The following is a 27,142-nucleotide window of genomic DNA, read 5'->3' on the forward strand; positions in this document are numbered from 1 at the left end:
AGAAATGTGGATTTCCCACAGAAGTAGTAAAACCAGTTATTTAGGTTTATTTACCTTGGAGGCTGCTTGATGAATTGCATGGTTGGATGCACTGTCAAAGATTTTAGTTCTTGGTTGCAGTTTATTGGAGCAACAGAAGTGGCACCCTGCCACTGGAGTAAAGAATGCTGTTTCCCCATGAGTATTTGAACAATCTGCAGTGGCCATCTGTTATTCTGTTAAATACAAAGCACTGCAACAGGTGTATTTCTTGGGTTTGGAAGTCTTACTAGCACGAGTGAACACTAAACAGGATTAAAGCCAGAATTTAAAAGAAGATTTCAAAGTGTGCTCCTCTTTAGTCAGCAGATATAGTGGTTATGACATTAGAAAGTGGAGAGATAACCTAAACATATGGTACACAGTTAAGGAAAACAAATGCTGAACTGCTCTTAAATCTGTTCTTTTTCCATGTTTGTCATTTTCTTAGATGGCTTCAGTTACAGATGCCAGATTCAGGCAGAAGGATACTTCAGACCAAAATTTTGATTACATGTTCAAGCTCCTGATCATTGGCAACAGCAGTGTGGGTAAAACATCCTTCCTCTTCAGATACGCCGACGACACCTTCACTCCAGCCTTTGTGAGCACGGTGGGGATCGACTTCAAGGTGAAAACAGTTTACAGGAATGACAAGAGGGTGAAGCTGCAGATCTGGGTAAGTGCCAGCACTTTCAGAGATGCTTTATATTAATCCCAGCAGAGCTGTGATGGTAAAATGTGGCTCGTTTGGAGGTGGGTTTTTGGGTTGGTGTAGATTTTGGTTGTTCATAGGTTGTGTGTGGCTGGACCTTTGTGTCCCTGCAGTAAATGGAGGGAGTTCTCTTTGTGTCTGTCTCACCCAGCTGGTGAGGGTCCTGATGTGGTCTAAGGAGCTGCTCTGCATTTGAGTGAACTCTACACACAACCCATACTATCATTTTATGGCCTCTACATGAGATATTTGTATCTTTCTGTAACTCATGTACCTGCTCAGCAGCCCATTTCTACCCAATTTCTGCCCCATCTAAGAGCTTAATCTTCTAATTGCTCTACATAGACCTGATTTGTAATTCTTTAATAATTGCATTTAAATGTCAAATTACATTTTGGTTTTTTATTTATTGTGGTGATCTTGAATAGTGAGAATCTAAAATGAGGTGCCTTTTTTTTTGTACTACAACTACATGATTCATTTAATTTCTGTGTTGCTGGGTACAATGTAAAACAAATTATTTAATAAAAGATCCTTTTCATGTTGTAAAATCCTGACATTGAAACTAAGGTAGGTCACCTGATGTGAAATTGGTTGAATTAATTTAGGGTTTTGGCAATAAAAATGTTTTTACTTCAGGCTCTATAAGCAACTAAAGGTGATTTCCGTTTAGTTGGTCTTTCTGAATTTTGGAACATGAAATTTTCTAAGAATTTGTGTAAAAGCGAGACAGAAAACACCATAAAACATTGGAGTTTTTTTCAAAGACACTGTGATTAAAGTGAATTAAGCAATAATCTTAATTAAATCTGTTAGAGGGCTTCTGGGCAAAAAGGGCTTTAATAACCTTAAACTTCTTTTGAAAAGAGATGTCAGGTGAATTCCTCACAAGGTGCAATCCATAGGACCTGTAATATTGGAGTTACCAACAACACTGTTGATTTAACATTTATTTTTTAATAAAAAGTACACCTAAGTGTTGGACAGTTTCCAGAGTAACCTGTGCTCTGTTCTTCTCTCTTTTTGCATGGATCCCTGACATGAGTCATGATTCAAGGACCTTAACAAAACCACTGTGTGCCTCTATCAAAACCATTTAAACATGTTTGTCTCCTGCCTGGCCTGAGATTATATTTGTCATTCAATGTGTTCTCCAGGTACATGAAGTAATAGTGGGGTCCATTTGCATACCAAAACTGTGGGTTCCTATGTGTGGGAAGAAAGAGTTTTAATACCAATTGCTTTTTAAAACTATTTATAGCTGCTGTTGAGTTTCTGGGGGTGTGGGGCTCTGTGGCTCCATTAAACCCTTTGCTCTGACTTACAATTTTCCAGTTATGTTGACATTTTTTTTCAATTATGCTCTCCCTAAGCTTGGCATTAAGCCTTATCTGAATCAGATTTAATGTGAAAATAAGTGAAGGAGAAGGACAAGTGTTTGACTTAACCACTTCAAATATTTTTCTAAAATCCAGAGAAAAGCACTTCTAGGAGCCTGTGATGTTCTCTTCTCCACAGACCCAGGGTTTTTTCAGTTCAGGGGTGCTTGTGGAGCTCTGAAGTGAGCGCAGCTGTGACACACTGGAGGTGCTCAAGGGCTGTGCCAAATAACCTTGTTCTGTGTTGTGCAAGTCTCAAGGTGAGAGGGAAGTTATCACTGCTGTGCTGTGATCCAGAGAGATCCACGGTCAGTGGGACTTCCTGTACACTGCCTGTTGCCTGTGTTGAACAGAAGAGCAGAATTTGGGTGCAGGACCCAAATTCTTGTGTTGTCTTCAAGCTCAGAAGAATTCACGCTGCTTCAAGGGCCGAGCAGGTGCACGTAAAGGCTGACAGCTGTGTCAGTACATGTCTCTGGCCTGACTCCTGGTTTTGTTTCTCCAGCAGAAGTTGATGAGCATTTTAAAGCCAAGGATCTTGCATTTGTGTTTGTGCTGAGTTTGAGGAAGTCTGTATTTCGTGAATCAGGGTTTGACAAGCTGTCACATGGAATGATCAGAAGAGTGCTCCTCTGTTTGATTTTGGTGTCATTAGTGGGCCTCTTGCTTTGTTGACATTAATGCCTCCATCACCCAAATTGATATTTTAATAATCAGTTGTGCTTGTGACTAAGCAGTCTGGGAAATGATCTGCTTTGAAAAGACTTGAAAGGAATATCTCTTTAGTTTGAGAGGAACAGGACATAGCAGAGATATTCATGATGTTTTAAGGTAGAATGATAGCACTGCTGCTGCATATGGAAACAGTAAAATGGTTCAGAGAGGGGTTTATGAAATAATGTTTTGTTGGCTTTTTTCCCCTTTCTTTAAAGAACTCCAGGATCAGTTGACTGTGTTTTAATTTCAAATATTTTCTGTCTTGTTTAGGAATGGTGGTGTTGTGCTAATAGAATAAATTAACTTTATTGAGAACATTTGTTTTGTAGTTGGATGAGACTTAGTAATTCAATATCTAATTTAAAACATTTATTACATAAATATATTCATATATTATATAGATATTTACATATCTACATAAATGTAATTCTTGGATTAGATTTTTTTATGCCACTGCCATCTGTAATAATACTTTTATATAAAGCATCTTCTTTATGATTGGGTTGTAAGGAGCCAATTTATAATATCTCTCTGCATTTTTTGATCAATTTTGTATTCCCAGTGTTGCTAATTACTGTTTACTGGAGGAAAACTATTATATTTTCAGCTAGGTACGTTTTTTATTATAAATAAATCTCAAAGGTAACATTATTATATTCTTAGCAAATGCAAACAGTTAATACTTAATGCAGAGTTCAGGTTGCCTAGCAGCTAGAGAGGGCTACTTTGTCCAGATCCACATGGAAGCAGGGTGAATGAATAAAAGTGATTTCAGTTTTAGGTAAGAGCAAGGTGAGATTTCTTTTTCTGCCTTCTGTGCATTTGTGTCTATTGCTGGTGAAAAATAATGGTAGTGAAAATGACAGCAGAACTCCTGAGCAACGTGGCCTCGAGAGGAGCTGCTGGGGGGCAGCCTCTGGCCCTTGTGCTGGCCCAGTCTGGGTTCATTACATGAGCTCTTTGCACAGTCACATAAATTAACTGATGGAAAATCATTGGCAGGGTTCAGCCCCAAAAAACCCAATACACAGTTTGTGTGAGGAATTTGATTACATTTCCGTTAATTTTCGTGCAGCACCTTACACAAAGGACTCTCAACATGGATGTGATTAATTATAAACATAACTAAATACAGGGTTTGGCAGTTGATGTTACAGTTGAAACTACTTCCAACCCCCTTTGTAAAAAGCAACAGAGATTAAATTTAACTTCAGGTTAAAAGGCAGAAAGGCTGTGATGCTTAGACAGAGGCAGCATATTTAGACTGCAGTAAGATTTTTCTTTTAAGGAGCTGTTTATCAGAATTAAACTGCTAGGATGAAGGTTCTTCCTTCTCATTAACAAAAATGTCTCTGTGGCTTAGCTGCTGAGACCTGTTGGGGTGTGAGATTAGCTTTAGTGGATGTCTGAAGCACGTGTTACAGCTCTCAGGCACAGCTGGGGAGAGGGCACAAAGCAACATTGCTCTGGGTTTTTTGGATTTTTAAATCAGAAATATGACAACTGCTAATTATATTGAGTAGCAGTTACCACTAGAAAACAGAAAAGTATAGACCAAAATAACCCCCCTGCTGTGTAGCTGTCCAGAAGGCAAATACACAGTATTTTTAACAGCTTTTTGTATCAGACATTGCCTGGATGACAGGATCATCTTGTGCAGCTCTCCTCTTAGGGAAGGGATTCAAAGCAGTAACACTGGCAACTGAGTTCCTTTTTTTTACCTTTTTTTTTTTCAGTTACAGGAGGTAAAATTAGAACACCATCATATTTGATTGTAAATTTTAATGTTAATTGCACACTTAACCAAAAGCTAATTATGCATTTCGGATGAGAGAGTCATCTATTCCCAAGGCATCCTATTCCTGTCATGGTTTTGCTAAGTTCCTTGCAAGCACTGACTTTAGGCTTGAATGCTTGCACAAAACTTGTTTCTAAAAAAAGAGATAATAAGGTTCAGTAATTAAATGTATAGATGTGATAGTGATGGGTGTCTCTAAAGCACTAATGGGCCTGATTCTGCTTTTATGGGCTCACAGTTGTTGTGAAATCCTCTGATTTGCTGTTTAGATAAAGAACTAAAATGGAGAAATTAATGATAGTGAGAAGATCAGGTTGATCCTTGTAAGGGAGTCAAGGATTACATTTTATTTGCAGCATTAAGGACTTACTGGGTCCCAGGAATGAAAATCATTGTGGGTGAGTGGATGTAAAGTACTGCTTCTCATGCTAAAATACAATGGAGAATATTTGACTAGAGAAGAGATGTAATAACAGTGTCTGTAATTCAATTCCAAGGTCTTGGTTATATCTCAAGTAATAATACTTCTGCTTTGAGAAGAACTTGGTGCTCATGCCACTCTGGATGGCTTTAAGATTAGAGTTGCAAGGGTGATACAAAGGAGAGAAATAAAAACTTGACAAATAAGACCCTTGACAAATAAGACAAAATGACTGATGGGTCAGTTACCCAACTCACTATTGAATTTATTGAACAGCCTAAGCTTGCTGAGCAGGGCATTGCTGTGTTTGCAGGCAAACAGTTGACATGGAGGGTTTATTTCTGTTTATAGTTAATCACCTCAATCTCATTGTTATCTCATTATAACACTGCATTACAGTGAAGGCCAAATTCAACTTCAGTCTAAGCTCTGATACCACTGCAGCTATCCCTGCTGACAATACTGGATTTGCTCTCACTGCAGGTGTGGTATCTGTCTTTGTGCTCCATCTTTGCAGAGTTACTGTGCCCTTGGAGGCCTTGTTTTGTACATTTCAGTGAAATGAAACATGTTCAGAGGTAGCAGGCTGTATCCAGGGGCAGTGTCGAGTGTGTGTTTGTTGATAAAGAGCTGTCGGTAGTTCAAAGGTTTGGACCTTTCCTAGAGAAAATGGACCAATGCTGACTGTTCAGTAGAGGGAAAGCTGTACATGGGAAATTTCAAGGGAAGTTATTTACTTGATGAGGTGAGGCAGTTGAGCTTTGAGAGGACAAATTAATTGCCATCCTCCTGATGTTTTGCATTTAATGCTTTTTTACCAGAAATTCAGACTAGGTATTTTGAAGTAATTTTATATAAGGTCTGAGACTCACATGCCTCAAAACCCTTTCCTGTTGTCCTTGTCTCATCAGAATCACCCTTATGATTTTCTTTCACAATTTTATCTTCTGCATAATGACTGGGTATATTCTATATTTAAATATGCTGGGTGCATGGTGATCAGTTATGAGATAACACAGGAGATGGAATTTATGAGTTCTCATAGTGTTTGTCTCAAGTGAGCATGTACTAAGGCTGTGTCACATTTGGTCAGATGAGAAAATATAATTACTGTGCTTACTCACATTTATAACTTTCATGCATTGTGTTGTCTACTGCAGTGCCATGTTTATGCAACACTTGAGTACCTGAATGACTGATTTTAGAACTCAAGAAAGGGAATCCAAAGCCCCAGAAATGTTTTTCAGGTGTAAAAAGTTGTACCCTATAGCACAGCTGGAGTACCTAGGAATTTAGCAGCATGTACTTTGTGATTTATTTTCTGTTGTCCAGCTGTTCAACATCATCCTGATTGATTAAACAGCATGAACTGAGCTCCCAGAGATAAGCACTAATTTTCTGTATTCTGTTGCACCAGAGGCATTGGACTCTGCAGGCAGAAGGAAACATTTGTGAGAAGCACCAGAAACTGGACAAAAAAGCAGCACATTCCTGCAGTGTGGAGAACTGGGAGGTTTATGATTTGCTGGTTAGGTTTTCCCATCTGCAGAGCAATGTGATGTTTACCAGGTTACACTGATCTCAACCCAGATTTCTGGTGAGTTGTTCTGGCTGCCCAGCAAATACTAATGAGAGTGACAAAGTAGGAAACATAAATCCTGTTTGGGGTAAGATGTGTCTTCCAGTAGCAGCTTAGCACCTTGCGTTTTATGGCTGGGGTCACTCCACTGCAGCCCAAAAGTGTACCCTAAGCATCCCAATGGATCCTCCTCTGCCTCTGCCACAGTCTGGGTTTGCAGCATGGCTGAGATGTTCCTCCATCAAAATGGAGCTGCCAGTCCCAAATGTCCTGCTCAGCTCACACATGGCATCCTCTGCTTCTGTTGTGCACTTGCATCTTGTTTGAAAATTCCTCCAGTATTGCCAGTTCTGCTTTGCATCCATTTCTCTACTAATCAAATACTCACTGCTTCACTACTAATTTGTGTTCGAAACTGAAACAGGAGGTGGCAGGAGTGTTTGAAACTTGAGGGGAGCAGGTGTAAGTGCAGCAGATAAACACTGTGTTATGAGCTGCTGTGCTTCATTAACTGAAGTACCTTCATGTGATCTATGACTGAGGTGATTGAACTTTGTGTATCACTCAAAGAAGGCTCGATGGTGGTATTTTCTCAGCCAGATTCTGGCTGGTTTGTCGCTCTGACAAACTTACCCAGACATCTGCAGCAGTGCTGGAAGGTAAAGGCACGGTGAGAGAGCGGCGGCTGTGGATCCTGTGTGCGCAGATGCTCCTGGTGCTGCCAGCTTTTACTGTCCCTCTGCTTTCCTTGCAGCCAGAGCAATAAAACACAACATGCAGGGGACCTGTGCATAGGATGTTTAGGAGGCAGAGCACTCACCCTACTGCTGGTTTTGCTTTTGCCTGTGCTTATTCCAAGGTTCACCTTCACTGCTTCCCCTCGGTGCCTCCCTGGGTTGGCGCTGTGGCCATGGCAGTTGTGAAGTTGCTGCGTGTTCAGTGCCATGGTAACTGGATCCTGCTCTGCTGCCTGCCAGCGGGCACCAAGCCTGCCCAGTTGTGAAAGGAGTGCTCCAAGTGCCAAATTGTGGTAGACTGGCATGAGTCAGCTTTGATAAGTCCAGGTGAAGTCCTTTACCAAAGACTGCAAGTCTTTCTTTTGAGGGAAGAAAGAGAAATAACTCCCATCAAATGTGTTTTGGATTTTTTTTAACTCTAAAAGGCTAAATGTGTTTTCATTGGAATTACCACTAAGTGCTAAATTGCTTTCTTGCTCTGCAGTTTAACTTCATGCTGTACACATTTCTGTAAGGCTGGGCTACTTTTCCCATTGTTTCCTCTTTGTGTTGTGCACCCTGGCTTGCTCTTGGAGAGGTTAGAGAGCACCTTTGTAAGCACTTCTGCACTAACTGCAAGGTCAGTTCTTGCAGAGTACTGTCACAACAACATTTAAAATCGTGGACTTGTGCCTAAGAGTGAACAAGTAGAGCTGGGGAAAAGTGAGGAATTCTTATTTGCTTTTTACAGAAGAAATATTCTGACTCTGATAAAGCACACAGGTGCATCACTTAATTACATGGAATAAGAACACTGGAAATTTACAGCAAGCAAGGATAATTAAGGAATGCATTTTTCAAGTCTTTCATGTACAAGAGTGGAATGATGGACCATAATAACTTCTACGCTTCTGTTACCCTCTCCTGGCCCTCACTAGGTTGTAGAACCACCAGCACTGTGAGGGCTGGTACTGTGAGAACAGTGTAGTGGAGTTGTCTGAAAGAAGGAAGGTGGTGCTCAGTGCAGCATGATGGGGCTTGCACCAAGCCTGTCTTAGCTAAAACACAGCTTCAGCTGACTCTGCTGTGCCCCCTCCACCTCTGGTGTCCTGCCTCTGGCAGGTGGGACCTGTGCAGACAACTCCACTGTGCAGTGCTGATGTGTCCTGAAGGGAGCAAGAGAGTGCCGTGAAAACTGGGGCAAAACTTGTGTAGAACGGAAGCAGGACCATGACAAGAAAAACCCCAATGCCTGTAATGAATACATTAATTACAGTGCAAAACAACACCAAAGAGCAGTGCTGGAAATGCTGGCTTGCAAGCAGCAAGGACTGGCCCTGAGCAGCAATCCCAGGAGGGCTGGAGAGGTGGAATTGCTCTTGCAGAAGTGTCAGTGTGTGTGAACTCCAGGTGGATTCCAGCCCTCCTAGGAGTGGCTGGTGTCTGGGCTTCCTGAGATGTGAAGGAGGTTGAAGACTTTGGCAAAGCTCTTCAGCCTGTTTTTATACACCCTTCCTCACCAAACCCCCTCTCTAGCGTGTTTTCCTAAGTGTGAGAGCAAAGCACAAAAGGGACTTGAATGGTTTGACTGATCATGGGAGCTCAGAGCTTCAGATGAGCAGTATTTCTGGTGCTCATTCTGGCTGCTGTGGTATAATTATGCAACTGCTGCAAACCCATACCTGTTTAAGGTGCCTTATCCCAGCTAAAATGATCTTCTCTTTTAGAAGAATGCCCTTCATCTTGAAAACAGCATGCAGGAAGAGTCACTACTGCAAAGATATTGAATGAGGTAAATCTGTGAGAACTGCTTAGTCCTTCTTGAATTTTTGGGGAATTGGAAGTGTAAGATTAGTAATTTGCTTCCAGTTGCACTGGTTAATGATTTTAGGGAAAAGCAAACTCTTGCAAGGGAAGAATCTGCATAAAGTCCTCCTCTCTGATGTACTTTCTACTGTTCTGAGTTGCATATGCCACAGCAGCATGTTCAAAGCTGTGGCCATTGTTCTGAGGTCTTGGAAATGCTTGAAATTACTTCAGCTTTTCTGCTAAAATTCTGATATAAATATGTACAGGAGCCTACTTAGTGTTCAAGAGACTGCAAGAAATCTAAAGGGATCAAATTCAGTAAAAATACACCATTGTCATGGCAAAACTATGATTTCAGTAATCTTTCGCCTAAATCTTGAGCTGGTCTTGGTCTACAGGATATTTACTGCTTTAACAGGAAATTTCACCTGAGTGAGTGAAACTTGCTGAATCTGGCTGAAAGTTTGACACAGCAGCACCTTTGCATCAGTGCAACATCAGCTCAGAGTGATTTGTCAGTTCTCCCATCTGCAGCAGAGGCTTTGGGAGTCCTCCCTTGCCCACCTGGCTGGGAGACCAGGAAGCAGTTGTGTGTCAAAACCTGATGTTGCTAAGTGATGGCAAAGTAGCCACCTGCCTTAGCATTTACAAACCCCAGTGCTCAAACAGAAGGAAATGAATAGCTTTATTTTCCATTAACTGCATGCAAGGTGTTTATTCACTCTGGTCCTGAAAGAATCAAACATATGCATCCCTTTTACTCCAGCTGGAATCTTCAGAGCTTTCAAGTCCCTGGAATGGCAGCTGTTTGTTCTGCCTGAGAATGCATCCTCCAAGTAATGTTGGATTACCCTATAGCTGTGAGAGACAATGCAGTCAGTTTGATGATTAAAAAAATACAGACTTAAAAAAAAAACCAAACCAACAACCCAACCAAAAACCCAGTACAAAACCAAACTGCTTTTTATCACCTAATACAAAGGCAGGGAAGAGGTGGTATTTGTTTGGTTGGTTATAATGTCAGAATCCATGCAATAGCCCTCTTTATCTTTTCTCTCCTTTTTGTTTTTTTAAGCTATAGCCTATGTGGCCAAGAAAAATTGTAGCATTGATTTATTTTCTTACTATATTTTTGTGAAAGAAGCTGAGAAGAAATACAGATTATCAGATTTGCTAACTACTCTGGGACTGTTATCAGGAAATGGGAGAAGTAGGAGATCTTTTACTTCCTGTCTACTTATTTTACAGATATAAAAAAAAATTTATAAAGGCTTAATTGCCCTCATGCCACAGGTGAGTCTGCTGTGTTCTGCTAAAATCTGTCTGCTCAATGAAGTACTTGTTCAAAATAATCTCTCAAAGGGAGATGCTGAGTGACTTTTGCAGCCATGACTCATTGGATCTTCATTTTTTAAATTAGAAGATTCCCAAGACATATTAAGATCTCATCTGTTAAATTTTTGATTAATAACAACAAGAGTATTAGTTTGATAGTGTGTCAAGGCTTGAGGGATTCATATAACCAGTGTTCTCTCTTCAGAACAGGAGGGATAGTTCATTTTTTCACTGAGGAGGACCTGACAAAGACCCAGGTTTGGAACTAGAGGCCCTCAGCTGAGAGAATGGAAGCTTTCCAGTAGTTGTCTCCCTGTGAGGTGCAATCAGCAATCCAACTCCCCAGATGAATTGGTCTTCCCTTCATCCAGAGGATGTGGAGCACCTTTGTGTGTGCAGAGGAAGGGTCAGGGGTTTTCAGGAATGACATCTGTACTGACATCAGTGATTACTTCCTATTCCTAAAAAATGAGCTCTTCCTAAGTTTTACAGTTCTGCCCAACACAGGTGGCCCTTTGGATTTGAATTTGAATTGGGGCAGTTTCTAGCAGGGCCTTCTGACCCCGGAGAAGCTCTCTTCCAGAGTCAAGAGTGTGTCCTGTGTAAAGAAGTCTCCTCTCTTGGGAGTCTCGGTGCCTTGGTTATCAGCTTTGGCAGTCCCAAAGTGTCACTCAATTCCCACAGGTAGCTATAAAATCCTGTAAGTTTAGCTTTGCTCGTTATGATTGATCTCTTCATTCACTCTGAGTAATGAATGGAACAGAAAATTGTGTTTCTTTGTTTTATTGAGTAATGAAAGGGAAAATTGTGCTTCCTTTACTAAACAACCATTGCCAAAAATAGCAATTGCAAAAATACCTGACTATATTTTATCTGTCTCTTCTTCCTTACTATTATTTTACTACACTAAATGCAATCTTTTTTTTTTTCCCCTTTGGATTTCTTTCCGTCTTTGTGCCCTGAAGCTGCAAACAGCAAATTTTGTGAGTCATATAAATGTTCTGAGACATCAAATTAAGTACAAACTGGAGAATGAGTTCTCAAAAGGTTGTGAATGCTGCTGACGTCAATCTCAGATAGAAATAAGAAAGAAGATATGGCTGGCAGATCCTGTGAGCAGGACTGTAAGCACACTTATGCTAATTCTGTTGTTGGAGGAGAAATTGTGTTTTTATAAATGAAGGCGATAGTCCCAACTGAAGACTTAGCAGGCATTCATCTCAGTAACTAGATGATCTGGAGCTTTCATACTTTATGCTGAAATTTGCCTTCAGCAGATTCAAACGAAATTGCTTGGAAGTGACTAAAAAGAATGGCAGCATGCTTTCTGCTTTTTCAGCTTGTAATATAATTCAGTTTTCCAGCTCTGCTTCTGCAGAATTCCTCCTTCAAAGTGACATTGCAAAGTATGGGGTTTTCTAATGAACAGAAGGCTGTGATGAACCTAGTTAGAGATTTTTCTTGATTGTCTCTGGCAGAGAACAGAATTTTGAAAGTAGCAAGGAGTCATGAAAGTCAATATGTCTTATGAATTACTTTGATAACATGAAAAATTTATCTTGCAGAAAGCTGCTAGTAATACTGGTTTTGAAGTTAAATGCATGCAGATTGCATATCCATATTGATGTGATGATACTATTGAAAGTTCCTATAGGTGCAGTGAGAAGAGTGCAAGAAATGACTAAAGGAAAGGGATGCTTGTTTTATGGAAACTACAGGGAAGTTATTTGTTGTCAGCTTATCAGTGCAGAATGTTTTTATGTGTGGGCATGTTTTGCCTTTAATGGGTGCAGCAGTTCAAAACTGACAGATAACTGATGTACTTGTTGACTACTTTATCCTACCTCCATTCAGATGGTTCACTGGAAGCCTGCATCCAATTGTTAATTATTAGTGCTGCAGTGATCACTGTGACTCTAGATGTGTTTTGACCAAGGGTCTGTTTCCAGTGATGAAATAGGAGTGCAAGATGTTTAGCCCTTTTTCAAATCAAGCTGCCTTTTGGAGAGGATCTAACAGCAGCAGATACAGTAGTGCCATGTTCAGAGAGACCAAAGTGAATTGAAGTGAGCCCAGAGGTATTGAAGGAGCAAGGTAATGTGATTGCTGGTTAACTGGGTCAGGGCAGCAGAGGAAATGCCTCCACCAGGTATCTGTATTGCTGTGCTCAGGTGCCTTCCTGATGCTGTGAAGAACTTTTGACAGATTTATGTGGGAAGTCAGTTTTCAGACTGGTGGCACAGCAGGTATCTGGGTATGAAATATTGCAGTCAAGGCCAGTATGAAAATAAACAAGAAATATCCCTTCAAGTTTAGAGATTAAATACAGGCTGGATTTACCTGCAGGTAGCCAGCAGGAGCTCAGCAGGAAAGTAATGAAGTGGGACTGTCTGGCTGGGTACTGAGTGCTTTTGCTTTGATGCTGAGGAGAGTGCAGGGAAAGAAGTTCTGGCTCTTGAAGAGTGTGCACACTGTTGTGTGAACAGAAATAACAAAGGAGAGCAGCCCCAAGGGTTGGTGCTGCTGCCAGCTCAGGGGACCCCAGAGTGAGCCTGTCTCAGGGCTCAGGCTTCAGTCACAGGCTCCTTCCGGAAGGGGGACCAAACCCCATCAATTTGCAGTCATTTTTCTGCCATAACTCCTTGGTCACCACTGAAAGGAAGAAGTAGGCAGTGATGGCAAATAATGTGGCTGAAAAGATATCAGCCACCAAGATAGGAGGTAACATGTCTGAGGTATGTGCTGACAGTAGAATTCTAAGGCTTCTGACCAAAAATGGTCAGAGATCATCTGGAACTCACAGTGTACAATTTCATCAGTGAGGAAGGGACCTGTGAGGGATGAGGTCCTTTAAATTACACCTATAGGGTTAAGAAAAATTTTAAATTGAGAGCCTGTGAAGGATCAAAAAAGGTCTTGGGAATTTGCATGATTCTGTGTGGAGGAAGAAGAAGAGAGGTTTTAGTATTTCAGTCATAGGAATATTTTGGTAATGCAAAGGTTGTCCACCACAAGCTGATTTATTGGAGATTGGCTCCTAAGTTAGGAAAGTGTTTCCCCTGTTATGTTACTTAAGTAAAGTTTTTCATAATTATACTTCTCTGCAATTTTGTATCTATTGCAGAGACGTCCATTTCAGATTGCTGTTTAGATCAGAAGCTTCTACTGTTCAGGACAGGATGCTGAAACACTTCAGCTGCTAATCTGAGCTGGCATGGTGATTTCTTTACCCCATGGTGGTTCCTCTACCCCACGGTGAATGAGCATAGAGACAGAGAAGCATTTCTATTTCCTGAAGCTTCATGTTTCTGATTAACCAGCATAAAAATTAGTATCTGCTGAATTGATGCTTATCAGAATTCCTAAACAACTCTTCTGCCTCCAGCAGTGACACTCGATTATGTTTCTCACTCCTAAGCCTCTTAGAGGTTTAGCATTTATGAATCCCCTCTAATACTTTGCTTGACACATTTGGTTAGGCATATGACAGTGATCAGCTGAGAGAAAAACAAGTCATCTCATCAAGTACAAATTGAGGCTTCTGGTAAGGCAGGTGGAGAGGCAAGCTAAGGTTTCCTGCTGTTTGAAGTCAGAATAGAGCAGGGCTGTTAAAATAACTGTAATGCATTTAGTATAAAAACAGGCTATGTGTCCACTTCCCAGGCAGCTTCAGAGAGTCCACCACAGCTGTTTTGTGAGCAGTTGGAGGAGGGAGGCTGAGGAGTGGGTGACTGAAGAGAGGCGTTCAGCTCTCACCTGGTGCCTCAGGATGCCGAGCACACTGAGGGTGTGTATCTTACACCTGATGGTGGTTCTGCAGCTGAACTGTGGGATGAAACCCAGACCCAGGGCTCTGAAGGGCTGCCCACCCAGTGCCTCTGGAGTGCAGAGTAGGTGATCTACTCTGGTGCTGACTGGGGTGGTGGCTCCTGCAGCCCCTTGGTGCCCGCTCACTCCTGACCCTCCTGCCCAGAGAAACTCAGCAGTGGCTGCAGAGGTGCTGCTCGGCCATCCTGGGTAACCTCTCAGCAGTGGCTTCAGAAGGCTCCTAAGCATTCCTGCAATACCAATGATGTTGAGAAGTAGTTGGTATTGTAAGCAGGTGCTTTCCAGCTCGGCCTACCTTGACAATTTGACAGCAGCCAGATGTTTAACTAGGTGGAGTAAGCGACGACTCAAAATGCCATCATATAAATCTTGCAAATGGTACCACAGCTGAGCCTCTGTGTATGCCTGGTGAATTGTGATTTCTCAGAGGTCCTGTTTGATCAGAGACTGAGCTCTTCCTTTAACCTGTGGTTGGATCCCACAGTGACAGCAGGTATTGTGATGCATCACTAGTGACTAATTTTAACAAGTCACTTAATTGCTCCTTTGGAGCTACACGAGGCTGGTTGAAAATAGTTAAATGTTGGTGTTTTAATGGAAATTGTCCTAATATTGCTGTGAAATGGAGCTGCAGAAAGAAGCTTTCTACAGCTGCACAGTCTTGCTTTGGTATACATTTCAGCCAGCATATGCTATGCATTTTAACTGAACACATGGAGAACTAATTTGATTTGTGTTGATTGATTTTGATTACTGGCATGAGGATATGCTAATGAGAAACAATCCAGCGTGTCTAAAAGATTGTTTCAATTTCTAGCACAGCTGATACATGTTTGTATCATAGGCATGAAAAGTAGGGGAGAGAATGTTGTCTATTTTGAAATTTTTCTCAGTGGTTACCCTGTGGTGAACAGGAGGAGACACATTATTCTCACTGCAGCTTGACAACACATTCTTCTATCAGTACAAATTAGGATTGATTGAATATATCTAGCTAGGACAGGTGAAGTTTTTGGAACAGGAAATGGGTAATACTGGTAGCTGTAAAAAACCTCAAGCCATTTTTCAAGAAAACTTCTGCTGCGGATCAGGAGGTGAATCTAAAAAGTTTCAGAAGGAAGTTGTTGACTAGAGATGTGTGAGGTCTAGGAGACCAGCTCAGACCAATGTCTTTGAAATTGGTTTGTTAGTTTTCAGTTTACTGGAGCCTGTTCAGTTTAGATGTTTGTGTACATGTTGCTTAGGGAGAAAAATAGCAATATCATAGTGGAGGATTTTCAGAGAATGTGGATTATTGGATGCAACTTCTCAAACCTGAGGCTAAATACTTTTACTTGTGAGCTTTCAGTTATAGGTAGGAGCCTTGCTGTTGTTTTGTGTGGGTATGAACCAGCCAAGGTATGAAGTGCTGCTCTTTGAAAAGAAGCAGAACACCTTCCTTGATGCAGTTATTCCTCCTGCACTCTCAAAAAGTCACATCAGCTTATGTAGATTGGGGTCCTGCAAATGCTGAACAAACATGCATCACTCTAAATACACAACTTAAGGCAGTGGAGCTGGTTGTTCTACCCTTATAAATATGGATTGAAATAAAAATCTTTCCAAGTGGTCAGTAAATGAAGCCGAGTCATAGCAAGTCAGTTGCTCTCATTATGGGAGACTTAGAATCACAGAGTTGGTTAGGTTGGAAAAGACCTCTGAGATGGAGTCCAACTGTTTACCCAGCACTGCCAAGCCCACCACTAACTCGTTTCCTCAGGTGCCACATCCACTTGTCTTTTAAATACCCCCAGGGATGGTGACTCCACCACTTCTGTAGACAGCCTATTGCAGTGCCGTACCACCCTTCAGTGAAGAAGTTTTTCCTAATACCAATTTAAACCTCTGTTTGTGCAACTTGAAGCCATTTTCCCTTATTCTGTCACTTTTTACCAGGGAACAGAGCCTGATCCCCACCTGGCTACAACCTCCTTTTAGGGAGTTGTGGAGAGTGACAAGGTCCTCCTGGGTCTCCTTTTCTCCAGGCTGAGCACCCCCAGCTCCCTCAACTGCTCCTCACTTGTGCTCCTTCCCCAGCTCCATTGCTCTTCTCCAGACATGATCGATATCTAAGCCCCAGAGTGATTTCCACCTTGCCAAAAATACCCACTTCATCAAGGAGGTATAAAATCTTATTTATATAAGAACATTAAATGATAATCCACCACATAGTAATTGATAGCAACTGATCTGAGTGACTTATGCAAATAATCACTATAGACACAGCTGCTGCAGGAGAGGGATAAGAGTGGGATGCTTTACAGCCATCTCTGCATGACGTTTCTCACACAGGACTTGAGTAATCACACTGTCTCTGTGCAGCTACCAAGGTGAGCCATATAAATAACATTTATTTAGGTAAACAGGAGCTTCCTGTATTAAACCTGAGTTGGAGGAGGGGAGCTCTGCTTCTTTTCTCTCTGCTCTGAGGTTCTGCAATGGGGTCAAAACTTCTGCGTAGGCACAAAACTACTGCTCAGGGAGAAGAAATTCACAGGTAAGATAAGCCCACAAATGTCAGAGCTGCAGTTGCTTTGTCCCAGAGCAGCTCCAAGGTGATCACAGTGCTTGTTACATTGTTGGCAGCGCAGCTGGCAGTACTGCCAGTGGAGCTGCTTTGGGACTCTGGAGTTCTCTCCCCTTTAGGCACTGTGATGTGTGAGAGGAGGAGATGGCACCCCTGAGAAGCAGAAAGTCCCACTGACATGTGACATGTTGCTGTGTTGCTAAGTGGGGTGTTCTGCTTGGGTACACAACAACACAACCTGGCTTTTCTGCTTTTGCTGTATGGTTTGCAGGAGTGGTTCATGGGATGTGAGCACAGTTGCTAAGATCAGGAAGAGGTTTGCTGGTATTTAATCTGCTCCTGTCAAGCAGCAGGGTGGTATCTCCTCCTGGATGTAGCAGATGACAGCCTTGACGTATCCATGAGGCAGTTTCTATAGGATATTTGGAAGGTATAGCTTGTCAGTTAACACGTCTTCAGTCAGGTGGGTAAGCATATGGACAGTAAAGGCAAATGAACCATACTCATAGAACCTGTGAAACCTAATTATTTGTGGCCAAAACAATCTGTATTTCAATGTAATACCTCCAATCTGCATTTCAGTATGAATGAATAGCTACCTCCAGGCTGGTGTTTCTTTTCTTTTTTCTTTTTTTTCCTTTCCTTTTTCTCTTATATATTAACTCTTCATTCCTTAAGAAGAACACTAACTAGTCCTGGAATGGCTTTGTCGTGATGTGTCTGTAGAGTCCTGTCTCTCACATGCCCCCAAAATTCAGCTTTTCTCTGCAAGGACAGTTGGGATAGAAGAAGATCCATGGCACTGGAAGTGGCCAGAAGTAATCCATGGAGTAGGAAGGTGTTCATGTAACTGGGAGGAAAATCCTTGCTGGTCAAAGGTCAGTGAAGAGAGAAGTGTTCTCACAAAGACTCAGCAGGACTGTAAAAGGCCTTGGCATGTGCCCATGTCTCCTTGTCTGCTTCAGCACCCTGTGATGAGCTTTCTCTCGTTTTCTGAGCTGTCCCATCCAGCACTGTCCAGCTGGAGTGACAGGAGCCTGCTCTGTGATTGGCAGGGTTTGTCACTCTTGAGCAAGTGAAGAAATGGAAGAGCAGCTGCTAATCTCATCTGAGCTCAGACAAACCCAAAAAAACCTCAACTCCTACAGCAGCATACCTGGGAGCAAAATCTGGATCAGATGCTCTCTCTGAAGTTACATTGGAAAACTGTACCCAGAAATTATTTCATTTTCAGACTGTGGGAACTGTAATGAATTATGAATAACAAGCTGGTGACTCCTGTGAACAAATAAATTCTGAAAAGTCCTGTGCTGTTTATTGCAGCTTCCCACACAACGGGATGAATGAGTTTGCAGCAGGGAAAGTACAGGTCTGTGTTAAAGCATTCAATTTTGTGTTGAAAACACAAAGCTGGAAGGAACAATAGTATCCTGGTAACTTGTGATCCTAATCTTCCTTACAAGATTGTAAAACTGTTTACCCTGGCAGTACCAAGTTAATATAGCACATTCTTTCTGAATTTCTTGTTTTCCCTTTTATTACAACAATGTGTTTGCAAACTCTGATGTTATATACTGCTATTTGAAACCTTGTGATCCCATTCAGCAAAGGAAAGATGCTAATTGAAAGTATTTTTACTACTGTACCTAGTTGATTTTTTTCCTTCAGTTACTCACTTTCTTTGTTTTAACAATCCTATTAACACCTGAGAAATCTGACCTAAGCACAGTCTAATTGGGACACAATGTGAAGCCTGTGATTGTGTTTCTCTTTTCATTAGAATATTTCATTAATTGTGTTTTCATCAGTTCCTCCTGGAATCCGAGTATGTTTGCAAAATGGCTTTTCAGTAACCATGTGGATATCAAGGTGGTGACAACTTTGCTTTTCCAGAGTGTGGATATAGTTCTCAGTGCAGTCTGTGCACTACAGTCTGCATTACCATGCTGTGAAATTGTCCAACATTCAGATTATCTCACAAGCTGACAAATAGAAAAGCTCCAAGAGGAGGTTGCTGCTGCCTGCTAGAAATTTCTGTCACACAGCATCAAATCCTGACCTGAGTGTCTTGCTGGCATGAACCAAATGCATCCTTGACTTTGAATGTCTTAAGCTTTACCAGATTTTGTCATAATTTTGTGGCTGCTGAGTTTGGGAAGTGACAGAAGAATCTCTACACAACGATGTAAAAACCAAACAAGCAGAAACCCCAACAACCAAAAAACCCCAACCCACCAAGCAGATGCAGGGGTCTGTGATTACCAAAATAACTAATTGAGGTGTTTTCCCTCCCTTTTAAAAGTTTGAATAGTGAAATGAGTACAAGTCCTAGACCTAGTGAGATCAGCCAGAGTTCTTTGGTCTTACTGTGTGACAAGGATAATATCACTTTATCATCTGCAGACTCTGAGTACCTTGGGAATTGCAGATTTAGAGAGCCATTCAGGCTTGAAGGAGAGACTGCCTGAAGACCTGCTGATCTCTGTCACAGATGAACAGACCTGTCCCCTGCCCGAGGAAGCTGCTTGTTTTGCCTTTTTTGAAAAAAGCCTTGTAACATCCTGGGATGATTGTTGTACTTAACCAAATACAGCTCATCTTTCCAACAGTTGAGCCAGCCTTCCCATCGTCTTATTTTGCTCTTCTTTTGGCTCATTTCAGCTTGTCCCTTGTTCCTCAACCATGACATATTACAAGGTGTCTCCTTCCCTGAAGTGACAGATCCCATTCCCTCCAGAAAAGTCCCAGTCTATTTCTAGTTTCATCCCTCCCATTTTCTTTCATGGGCACAGAGATTAACCTCTCTGTTTGCCAGGTGCACTCTAAATATCTGCTGTTTTTCTTCTTTCCACACTAAAATGCCACCTCTTTCCTTTCTGAGGAGCAGAGCATGGATGTGGCACTGAAGCCAGTGTGGATGTGAGGTGGTTCCTGCAGCTCATGTCAATAAGCTGTTTTGAAAGAGGGGGCCTGTGTGGAGGTTGGTTATGTTTACATCTCATTTCAGGAGATAGACTGCAGCTCTCCTGCTCACTAATTAAAAGGAGGTAAACATGTTGCCTGTTCTTATGTAGGAATTTTTATATAACATTTGCTGCCTGTTGATGTAACTGCCCTAATGAATGCAGGGTGATTTGATGTATCATTAGTGATGTGGAAGGACACCATGAGATTAGAACAGAGTGTTTATTCTTTATCATCCAATACTTATTGCCTGACTGTTTGATTCCAGGAAGAGTATATAACATGGATGAAACTTTGCTGCATATTTACTTTTGTGCTACTTAATGAGGACAACTAGAATCCAGGAAATTTTTAGTCACCAAGCATCAGGAAGACTGGCAGAAAGAACTGATTAAAAGTTGCAAAGACTCCTCATTGAGGGTTAGATTTTAGGATTCCCTTGTCTCAGCTGGAGATGTTGGCAAGAGATTTTAGGATTCCCTTCTCTCAGCTGGAGATACTGGCAACTGTGTGGTAACATCAGATGAGCTCTGATGTTACCACACAGTTTGCTGAAAAGGCCTGGCTGAGGTTATGTGAGCTCTCAGTCCTGGTAGGACAGGGATGAAATCTTCCAATTCCCCTCCAGGCTCCATATGAAGTACTAGCAAAAGAACACATCTAAACAGTTTTGAATATTATTGTGGCTTTCATAATTTTTCAACTGACTTGGAAGATGTAAAGAAAAGCTGTGGTCAAGGGAAATTACTTCCATTGGGAAAAATAGATGGAGAAAGTAGATACTGGTGCCATGTGAAGAGAGACTTGTTTTTTCCCTTCAGTTCTTTGTATTAATTTTATTAGTGCTTTAAATGGGGATACATTTTGTTCTCTGAACCCTGCTCTTCTGACAGTGGTGTTTGTCATATGAGCATAGCAATGAAACAGCAACTGCTCCCTGAAGGAGCAGGAATCACTCTCTCTGCAGAACAGGCAGAGACTGTCACTGCCTGAATCTTGGGATAAAGCATCAGGGTAAGCTCCAGACAGCCAACACCAAAGCTTCCCCTGCTGCCCTGAAGCCTCCAAAATGGTGTTGAGTGATAATTCTTTGATGTCAGAATAAGGCAAAATAGCAGCAGGCAGAAAGTGCAGTTAATTCAATTGTTGTTTCATAATGTTTTGAAGCAGTTATGCTGTTGCTGGAGTCATGTCCCCTTTAGTGAAAATGTCTTTTGCTCACTGGCAGATCTAATTCTGCTCATTTATGCTTTGCTCCAAAGTTTGCTTTTGCACTTTCATTCCAGAGAAGTGATTTGGGCAGGGGTGGGACAAAATACAAGTCCTAAGAGCTCTTTCTTTATCTCTGTCACAGTAAATAACGTGTGTTGCTCCAAACATCAACTTGTTGCACCTTCTCCAGACACATCACTCGGCTGCACATGAAAGCAGAGCAGTCTGCCCAGAGGTTACTGCTTGCTAGGGAGGCTGCTTTCATTTGATAAATATTTCAGTGTGTGTTTTTCCCAGTGTAACACTACTAATTCACTCCTAAGCTGGGAAGTGTTTCCAGAAGTGCGAGGTAATGGAGTGTAGATCAGCTCCCTTTGCTGAACTGAGCCAAGGATCCAGAGAGTCTGATTTCAATTTTCTGCTGGCAGAAGGCCTGGGTGATTTAGGAAGCAGCATAATGCATGAACTTGTGCTTGCATTGTGCCTGATACTATGATTGCTTCAATTACAGATTGGTTGATAGACCTTTGCTTGCTGGGGGTAATGCTGTGCATTTTCCCTGTTTTATGAAGCTATATTAATATAAAATTGCTAGAATATAATGAAGACTGATGCCCCCATATTTTTGTTGATCTGTAAAGCATTGTACACGTTTAGTGTTCTGTACAAATATGATCTCATGCTGTCTCTGTTGCTTATAGGCTTTTTACAAGCTTTAAATAAGACAGTTTGGAGTTGTCATTAACAGCTTTTTTACAGACTCCTTTCCTTGGGCTGAGGTTTGTGTTTTGAGAAACAGATCACATGGAAAAAGCTGCGTCTTGTGTTCCTCTTATCTAGACATTTAGTCTCATTTGAGAGAAATCAGGACCCCTGCATATACAGGATTCTTTGCTGAGGTCACTGGATGCAGACAGGACCCTACAATTCTTCGGGACTTATTTTATATCAATCCCCAAATTTGGGCTGAGCTGAGTGGTCCTGTTAAGGAAAAGCAGCAGGCTGTGCTTGGGAGCCTGACCAAAGTCCCAGTGGTGTGCATGGCTGGGGACAGGTGAACCTGGAGGCATGGAGCAGCATATTGCATTTTTATAATGTCCGCCCATTTTCTCCAGCTGGGAAATCTGCAGTCATTTTCCTCTGTCTCTCTGAGAAGGTGAACATGAAGATGTGCTTCCATCAGGAAGGTTTGAGCCACTCAGGCCCTTGATGTGTCCACTGGCCAAAGGCAATTTGGGGCTTAGCGAGAGCCCCAAATTTAGCCTCCCTAGGTGGTGATGAACTGGTCAGTAAAAATAAAACAGTAAAAACAGCAAAACATCACATGTGTGTTTGCTCCTCTCTCTTTCCATATGGAAAAGAGAGGGGAGCATCACCACAAGGGTGGATGAACTTAATCAGTGCTCAAAAGAACCTCACACCTAGAAACACATCAGCTGTAAGCACTTCTGCCTCAAGGTGCTTCCTGGCTGCCTTGGGAGACACCTGCAGCTGCTGCACAACAAAATTTCTCTTTTAACATCTTATCTGTGTGGTTATAATAGAAAGCATCATGGTAAATGGTAGAAGATTATTTTCTTTGTCTTGTGCTATTACTGGGCATCATCACACATGTACTGTTGTGGCTGACAAAGCACTTCAATTCTAAGCTTCTATTTTAAGATGCTTAGGACTACTCCAAAATAGCTGCTCTTTAGCTGAAAATCTTCCTGTATATTCTTAGCAGAGATGTGGGTTTACTTGGAGAGTTTCAAATTCCATTTGATTTTTTTTTACATTTATTGTGAATTTAAACGTGTCGCCAATATATCAAATCTATTTATTACATTGCTTTTCAAAGTATTGCACATTTCTGTCAAACAAAAACACATGAGAGAGAGGAATCTGTGTTTTTGTTAATTCTAGCATTTAGAAAATGTATTTCAAACTCCACTGAAGTAAGATATGCACTTTTTTATTTACCTTCTGGTTTATGTGATTCACATTGCTCTTGGGTTTTGTTGTCTTTAAGCTTTCATTCTACCTTCTTGAGTGATAGAACCTTCTTTATGTTTTTGTTTAATGCTCACCTGAATACAGCAGTGGGTCTTTTTTCCTATTCTGGGAGGTAATAATTGAAAAATTGCCTAATCTACTCTAAATTTCCACCAAATCATGAAAAATGACACGCTAGGATTTTAAACACCTTAAAAGAATATTATATTTTCTTTTTATTGGCATGTTGTTGTTAATATAAATTAAGCTTGATTATTTTATTTTTGCCTTGCTGCTGCCCTTCAAATTAAAGCACACATTCTTGACTCATGGTTGTAATTCAATTTGGTATTTTAATCTCAAAAATATCATGGACAGCTTCCCAGAATTTCTGAGCACTTTATCTTAGAATTGACCCTCTTGACATAATATCTCTGGGGGGTTCTTGTGAAGTATGAGGCTCGGATTTAGTCTTAATCCACTCCTAAATAAGATGAAATCTTCCCTGGATAAGAAGAACCAGCCCTCGGAGGGGTGCTCCTAGCAGAGTACCAATTTTTTTTTTTTTACAGTTTGGGGTTGCAACAGGTATTGCAGCACAAAGTCCTTGATTTCCCTAAACACCGAAATAATTGCTGTGGTGGTGTTCACAGGAGTCCCAAGATGACGGAAGAGATGAGAATCTTGACTCCATGTTTCAGAAGGCTGATTTATTATTTTATGATATATGTTATATTAAAAGAAAATTATATATTAAAACTGTACTAAAAGAATAGAAGAAAGGATTTCATCAGAAGGCTAGCAAGGAAAGGAAAGGAATGGAGGTCACAGCCTCGACACAGGTGGCTGTCACTGGTCATCAAGTAAAAACAATTTCACATGCTGGGTAAACAATTCTCCAAATCACATTCCAAAGCAGCAAAACATGGAGAAGCTGAAGCAGATGTGCATGGCTGGGGACAGGTGAACCTGGAGGTCTTCTTTTCTCCTAAGAAGCTGAAGCTTCTCAGCTTCTCAGGAGAAAAGATCCTAACAAAAGGATTTTTCATAAAATATGTCTGTGACAAATTGCTTTGTAAGTGAGTTAAGGCAGGGCTTGCTTAGGGCCGGGCACACCCGTGGGTACCGCCGTGATGTCCATCTGTGGGTACCGCTGCAGGGATGTCCATCCCCGGGTACCGCCGTGCTGTCCATGCCCAGGTACCACCACAGGAATGTCCATCCCCGGATTACTGCAGCAATGTCCATCCCCAGGTACTGAGGCGGTGTCCATCCCTGGGTACTGCTGCCATGTCCATCCCCAGGTACCGCCGCAGGGATGTCCGTCCCTGGGTACCACCGCAGGAATGTCCATCCCCGGATTGCTGTGGCAATGTCCATCCCTGGGTACTGCCGCAGGGATGTCCATCCCCAGGTACTGAGGTGGTGTCCATCCCTGGGTACTGCCGCCATGTCCATCCCCAGCTACCGCCGCAGGGATGTCCATCCGTGGGTACTGCTGCCATGTCCATCCCCGACTTACTGCGGCGATGTCCATCCCCGCGGCCGGGCGGCTCCGCAGAGCCCCGACGCTGCCCCTGCCGTGCTGGTTTCCATGGCACTGCATCCAGCAGGAACGGGCTCTGGGCAGTGCCTGGGGCTCCTTGGGCTGCTGTGCTGTGGGGATTTGCTCCGTTCGCCTGCGAGCACTGGAGAGGAGGCAGCCCCACAGCACCGTGGTGCTCGTTCCCTTCACCGCTCCTTGTTCCTTCTGAGATCAGAGCCAGGCGATGGATCCAGGCAGATTTGTGTGGCGCATCGCTGCCTCCTCACAGGCTGTGCGCTTGTTCTTTTGGCAGCCGATTCTCCCTTTGTGCCACTGGCTTAGCACGGAGCTGTACCCACCTGCTGGGCCCGGGGCTGCAGCACATCAATCCCTCGCCCTGCAGGACTTGTGAGGATGTCCAGCCTGGCTCCTGCTCGGGAGTGAGTGCTGCTTCTCAAGTGCTCCAGCTGTGATTAATTTAGCAGCTTCTCAACAGCAGCTAATTAATAATGCTTATGGTGGCTAACCCTGCTCAGACAGCTGTGTGCTGTACAGCTGTTCTTAACAGAATTAAGGGATGTATGTGGGAAAACTAAAAAGATCTAGCAAAACTGGCAGTATATTCCATAATAGTAATAATAATGCATCCACTTATTCTGGGATCTCAGCCTCTTAGATGTTTTTGGTTTGGTTTTTTTTTAATAACAGTGATGGTTTTATCACTTGCCCACAGTGGATGGGCATTCAAATGTATCATATGCCTCTTGAACTTTGTTTGCTGTTTATTTGGAGCTAAAGAAATGGAATTTGAAGTAGGCAGGTGGTGTGGATGCTACAGATTTTTATCACTGCCATTTCTTTATTTTTCTGTCAAGGTAGCTGGATCAGAAAAAATCAACAATATGACACTGATCTTCATGTTAATTCTAAGAATGAAAAATAAGACACTTAAACTCTATGAGATTTAAGAAATGTGCCTAATGAACTTAATCTTTGTGTATATCTCTTTATGTGATTTCACTTTTGCAGCCACTGTCTTTTGAACACTTCAAAAGAACAACTCAGCCTACAGAATGATGAGAAGAACAGATAAGGTTCATAGGCAAGCCAGTCCTGTTCCAGTCCTCTTCACCCTCTGACAGACCAGGAAGGGCAGCTGATGTTAATCTTCACTACAATCTCAAGGCACCTGGGAAAATGGAAATAACATTTTTAACATTATAGCAGGTCCTGAGCAGTAGTGTCACTCACAGTATCTTGGCCTGATTCCAGTGTGGGAATTACATTCTGTTAAGCAAATGCACCCTGTTGCATTTTCAGTGATTCACTTTTTGTTTTATTCTCTGTGTGGAGTTGCTGAGAAGAGTTAAAAGAGTAGGGACTTCCCTACTGCCAGAAATACTTAAATGGTGGATCAGGTCAATCTACGGTAGCTTTTCCTGCTTGTCCCTAAGCTTATTTTACAGAAGTACTTTGAAAGGTAAGTGCAGTGCCTCACCTGAAGAGATACTCAGCCACTGAGTTACAGGGAACAATTTCAAAAGCCTGTGTGTTGGGCATGACCGAGGCCTTGATGACTGGTGAGCTCTTGAAGACACTGCATGCACTAAAAGTCTCTTTCCAAAAAATTTCCTCCTCTCCATTGTGAGCAGTTAGTGTGGGAATATTAGAGAGAACGGGATGGTAGAACTTTCTGTACAGGGTGAGTAAAATAGGATAGGAAAAGGGAAATTCCTACAACTGATAAGTACTGAAATGATACAAGACTGCTGGTTTTACTGCTTCTAAAGAGAAGTGAAGATAGCCATAATGGGGAAATGTTTGAAAAGCACTTAGCAAGGGTAGAGCATTTTATCAAAAAAGGCAGGGGTTTTGTGTTGGGTCTTATTCACACCAGAAATGTTTTCCTGCATGTTGCTGAAATGAAATGTCTCTCAAGGCAGCTGAATGGGTCTGAGTAAGTTCCAGTGGCTCTTGGGCAATGGGAGCACTCAATAACAAGAGAGGAAAAAAAAAAAGCCTAATATGATCTATTGAACTGGAGCATTTTGATGAGAGCTGAGTTCTGAAGGAACCAGGTGTTATTTTGCTCCTGGCAGCAATTGAATCTTCACAGGTTTTTCATGACATCACATCTTTTCCGTGTCTTAACCAGTGACTCATCCTGCTTGCCTGTTTGTTCCTATTTCTAGCTGCCAGCAGGAAATGCTAAGCTTAATGTTAACATTCTCTTATTAATGACACATTAAGTCTGCCCAAGGTCCCTCTCTCCTGTGGTATTTGGTGGGTGGGTTGTTTTTTTTCCCCTTTCCCCAGGTGACTTTTGTTTATCTGATTCTTGGTGGCTTCCACTCCAAAGTCTACTTTTGCAAAGGAGATGTGTGTGTCTGTGTGTGTGTGTAACATCCCCCTATAACAGCGGGGCTGGGAAGTGGATTATCCTGTCTCCAAGGCCGACCAAACCCCAAACCAGGTGCAAAATGCCATAGTGTTACAATGTGACATTTAACAGCAGGGGAGAAGAAGTCTTTTCTTCACCAGGTTTGAAGAAGCCCCAGATTGTGGGGGGTGATGGTTATTGGGGAG

At 42.0% G+C, this 27,142-nt stretch overlaps 1 protein-coding gene across 1 annotated transcript in view; it reads left to right on the forward strand.

The window, feature by feature from the left end:
• The window catches only part of RAB3B (RAB3B, member RAS oncogene family), a 51,395-nt gene that overhangs the window by 9,645 nt on the left and 14,608 nt on the right, over positions 1–27,142 (forward strand). Inside the window, exon 2 of the mRNA XM_030953275.1 lies at positions 470–697. Within this exon, the coding sequence (XP_030809135.1) occupies positions 470–697 (228 nt within the window). The remainder of the gene's footprint in view (positions 1–469; positions 698–27,142) is intronic.

The sequence above is a fragment of the Camarhynchus parvulus genome, chromosome 8 (assembly GCF_901933205.1).
Source record: "Camarhynchus parvulus chromosome 8, STF_HiC, whole genome shotgun sequence".
Taxonomy (NCBI): Eukaryota; Metazoa; Chordata; class Aves; order Passeriformes; family Thraupidae; genus Camarhynchus; species Camarhynchus parvulus.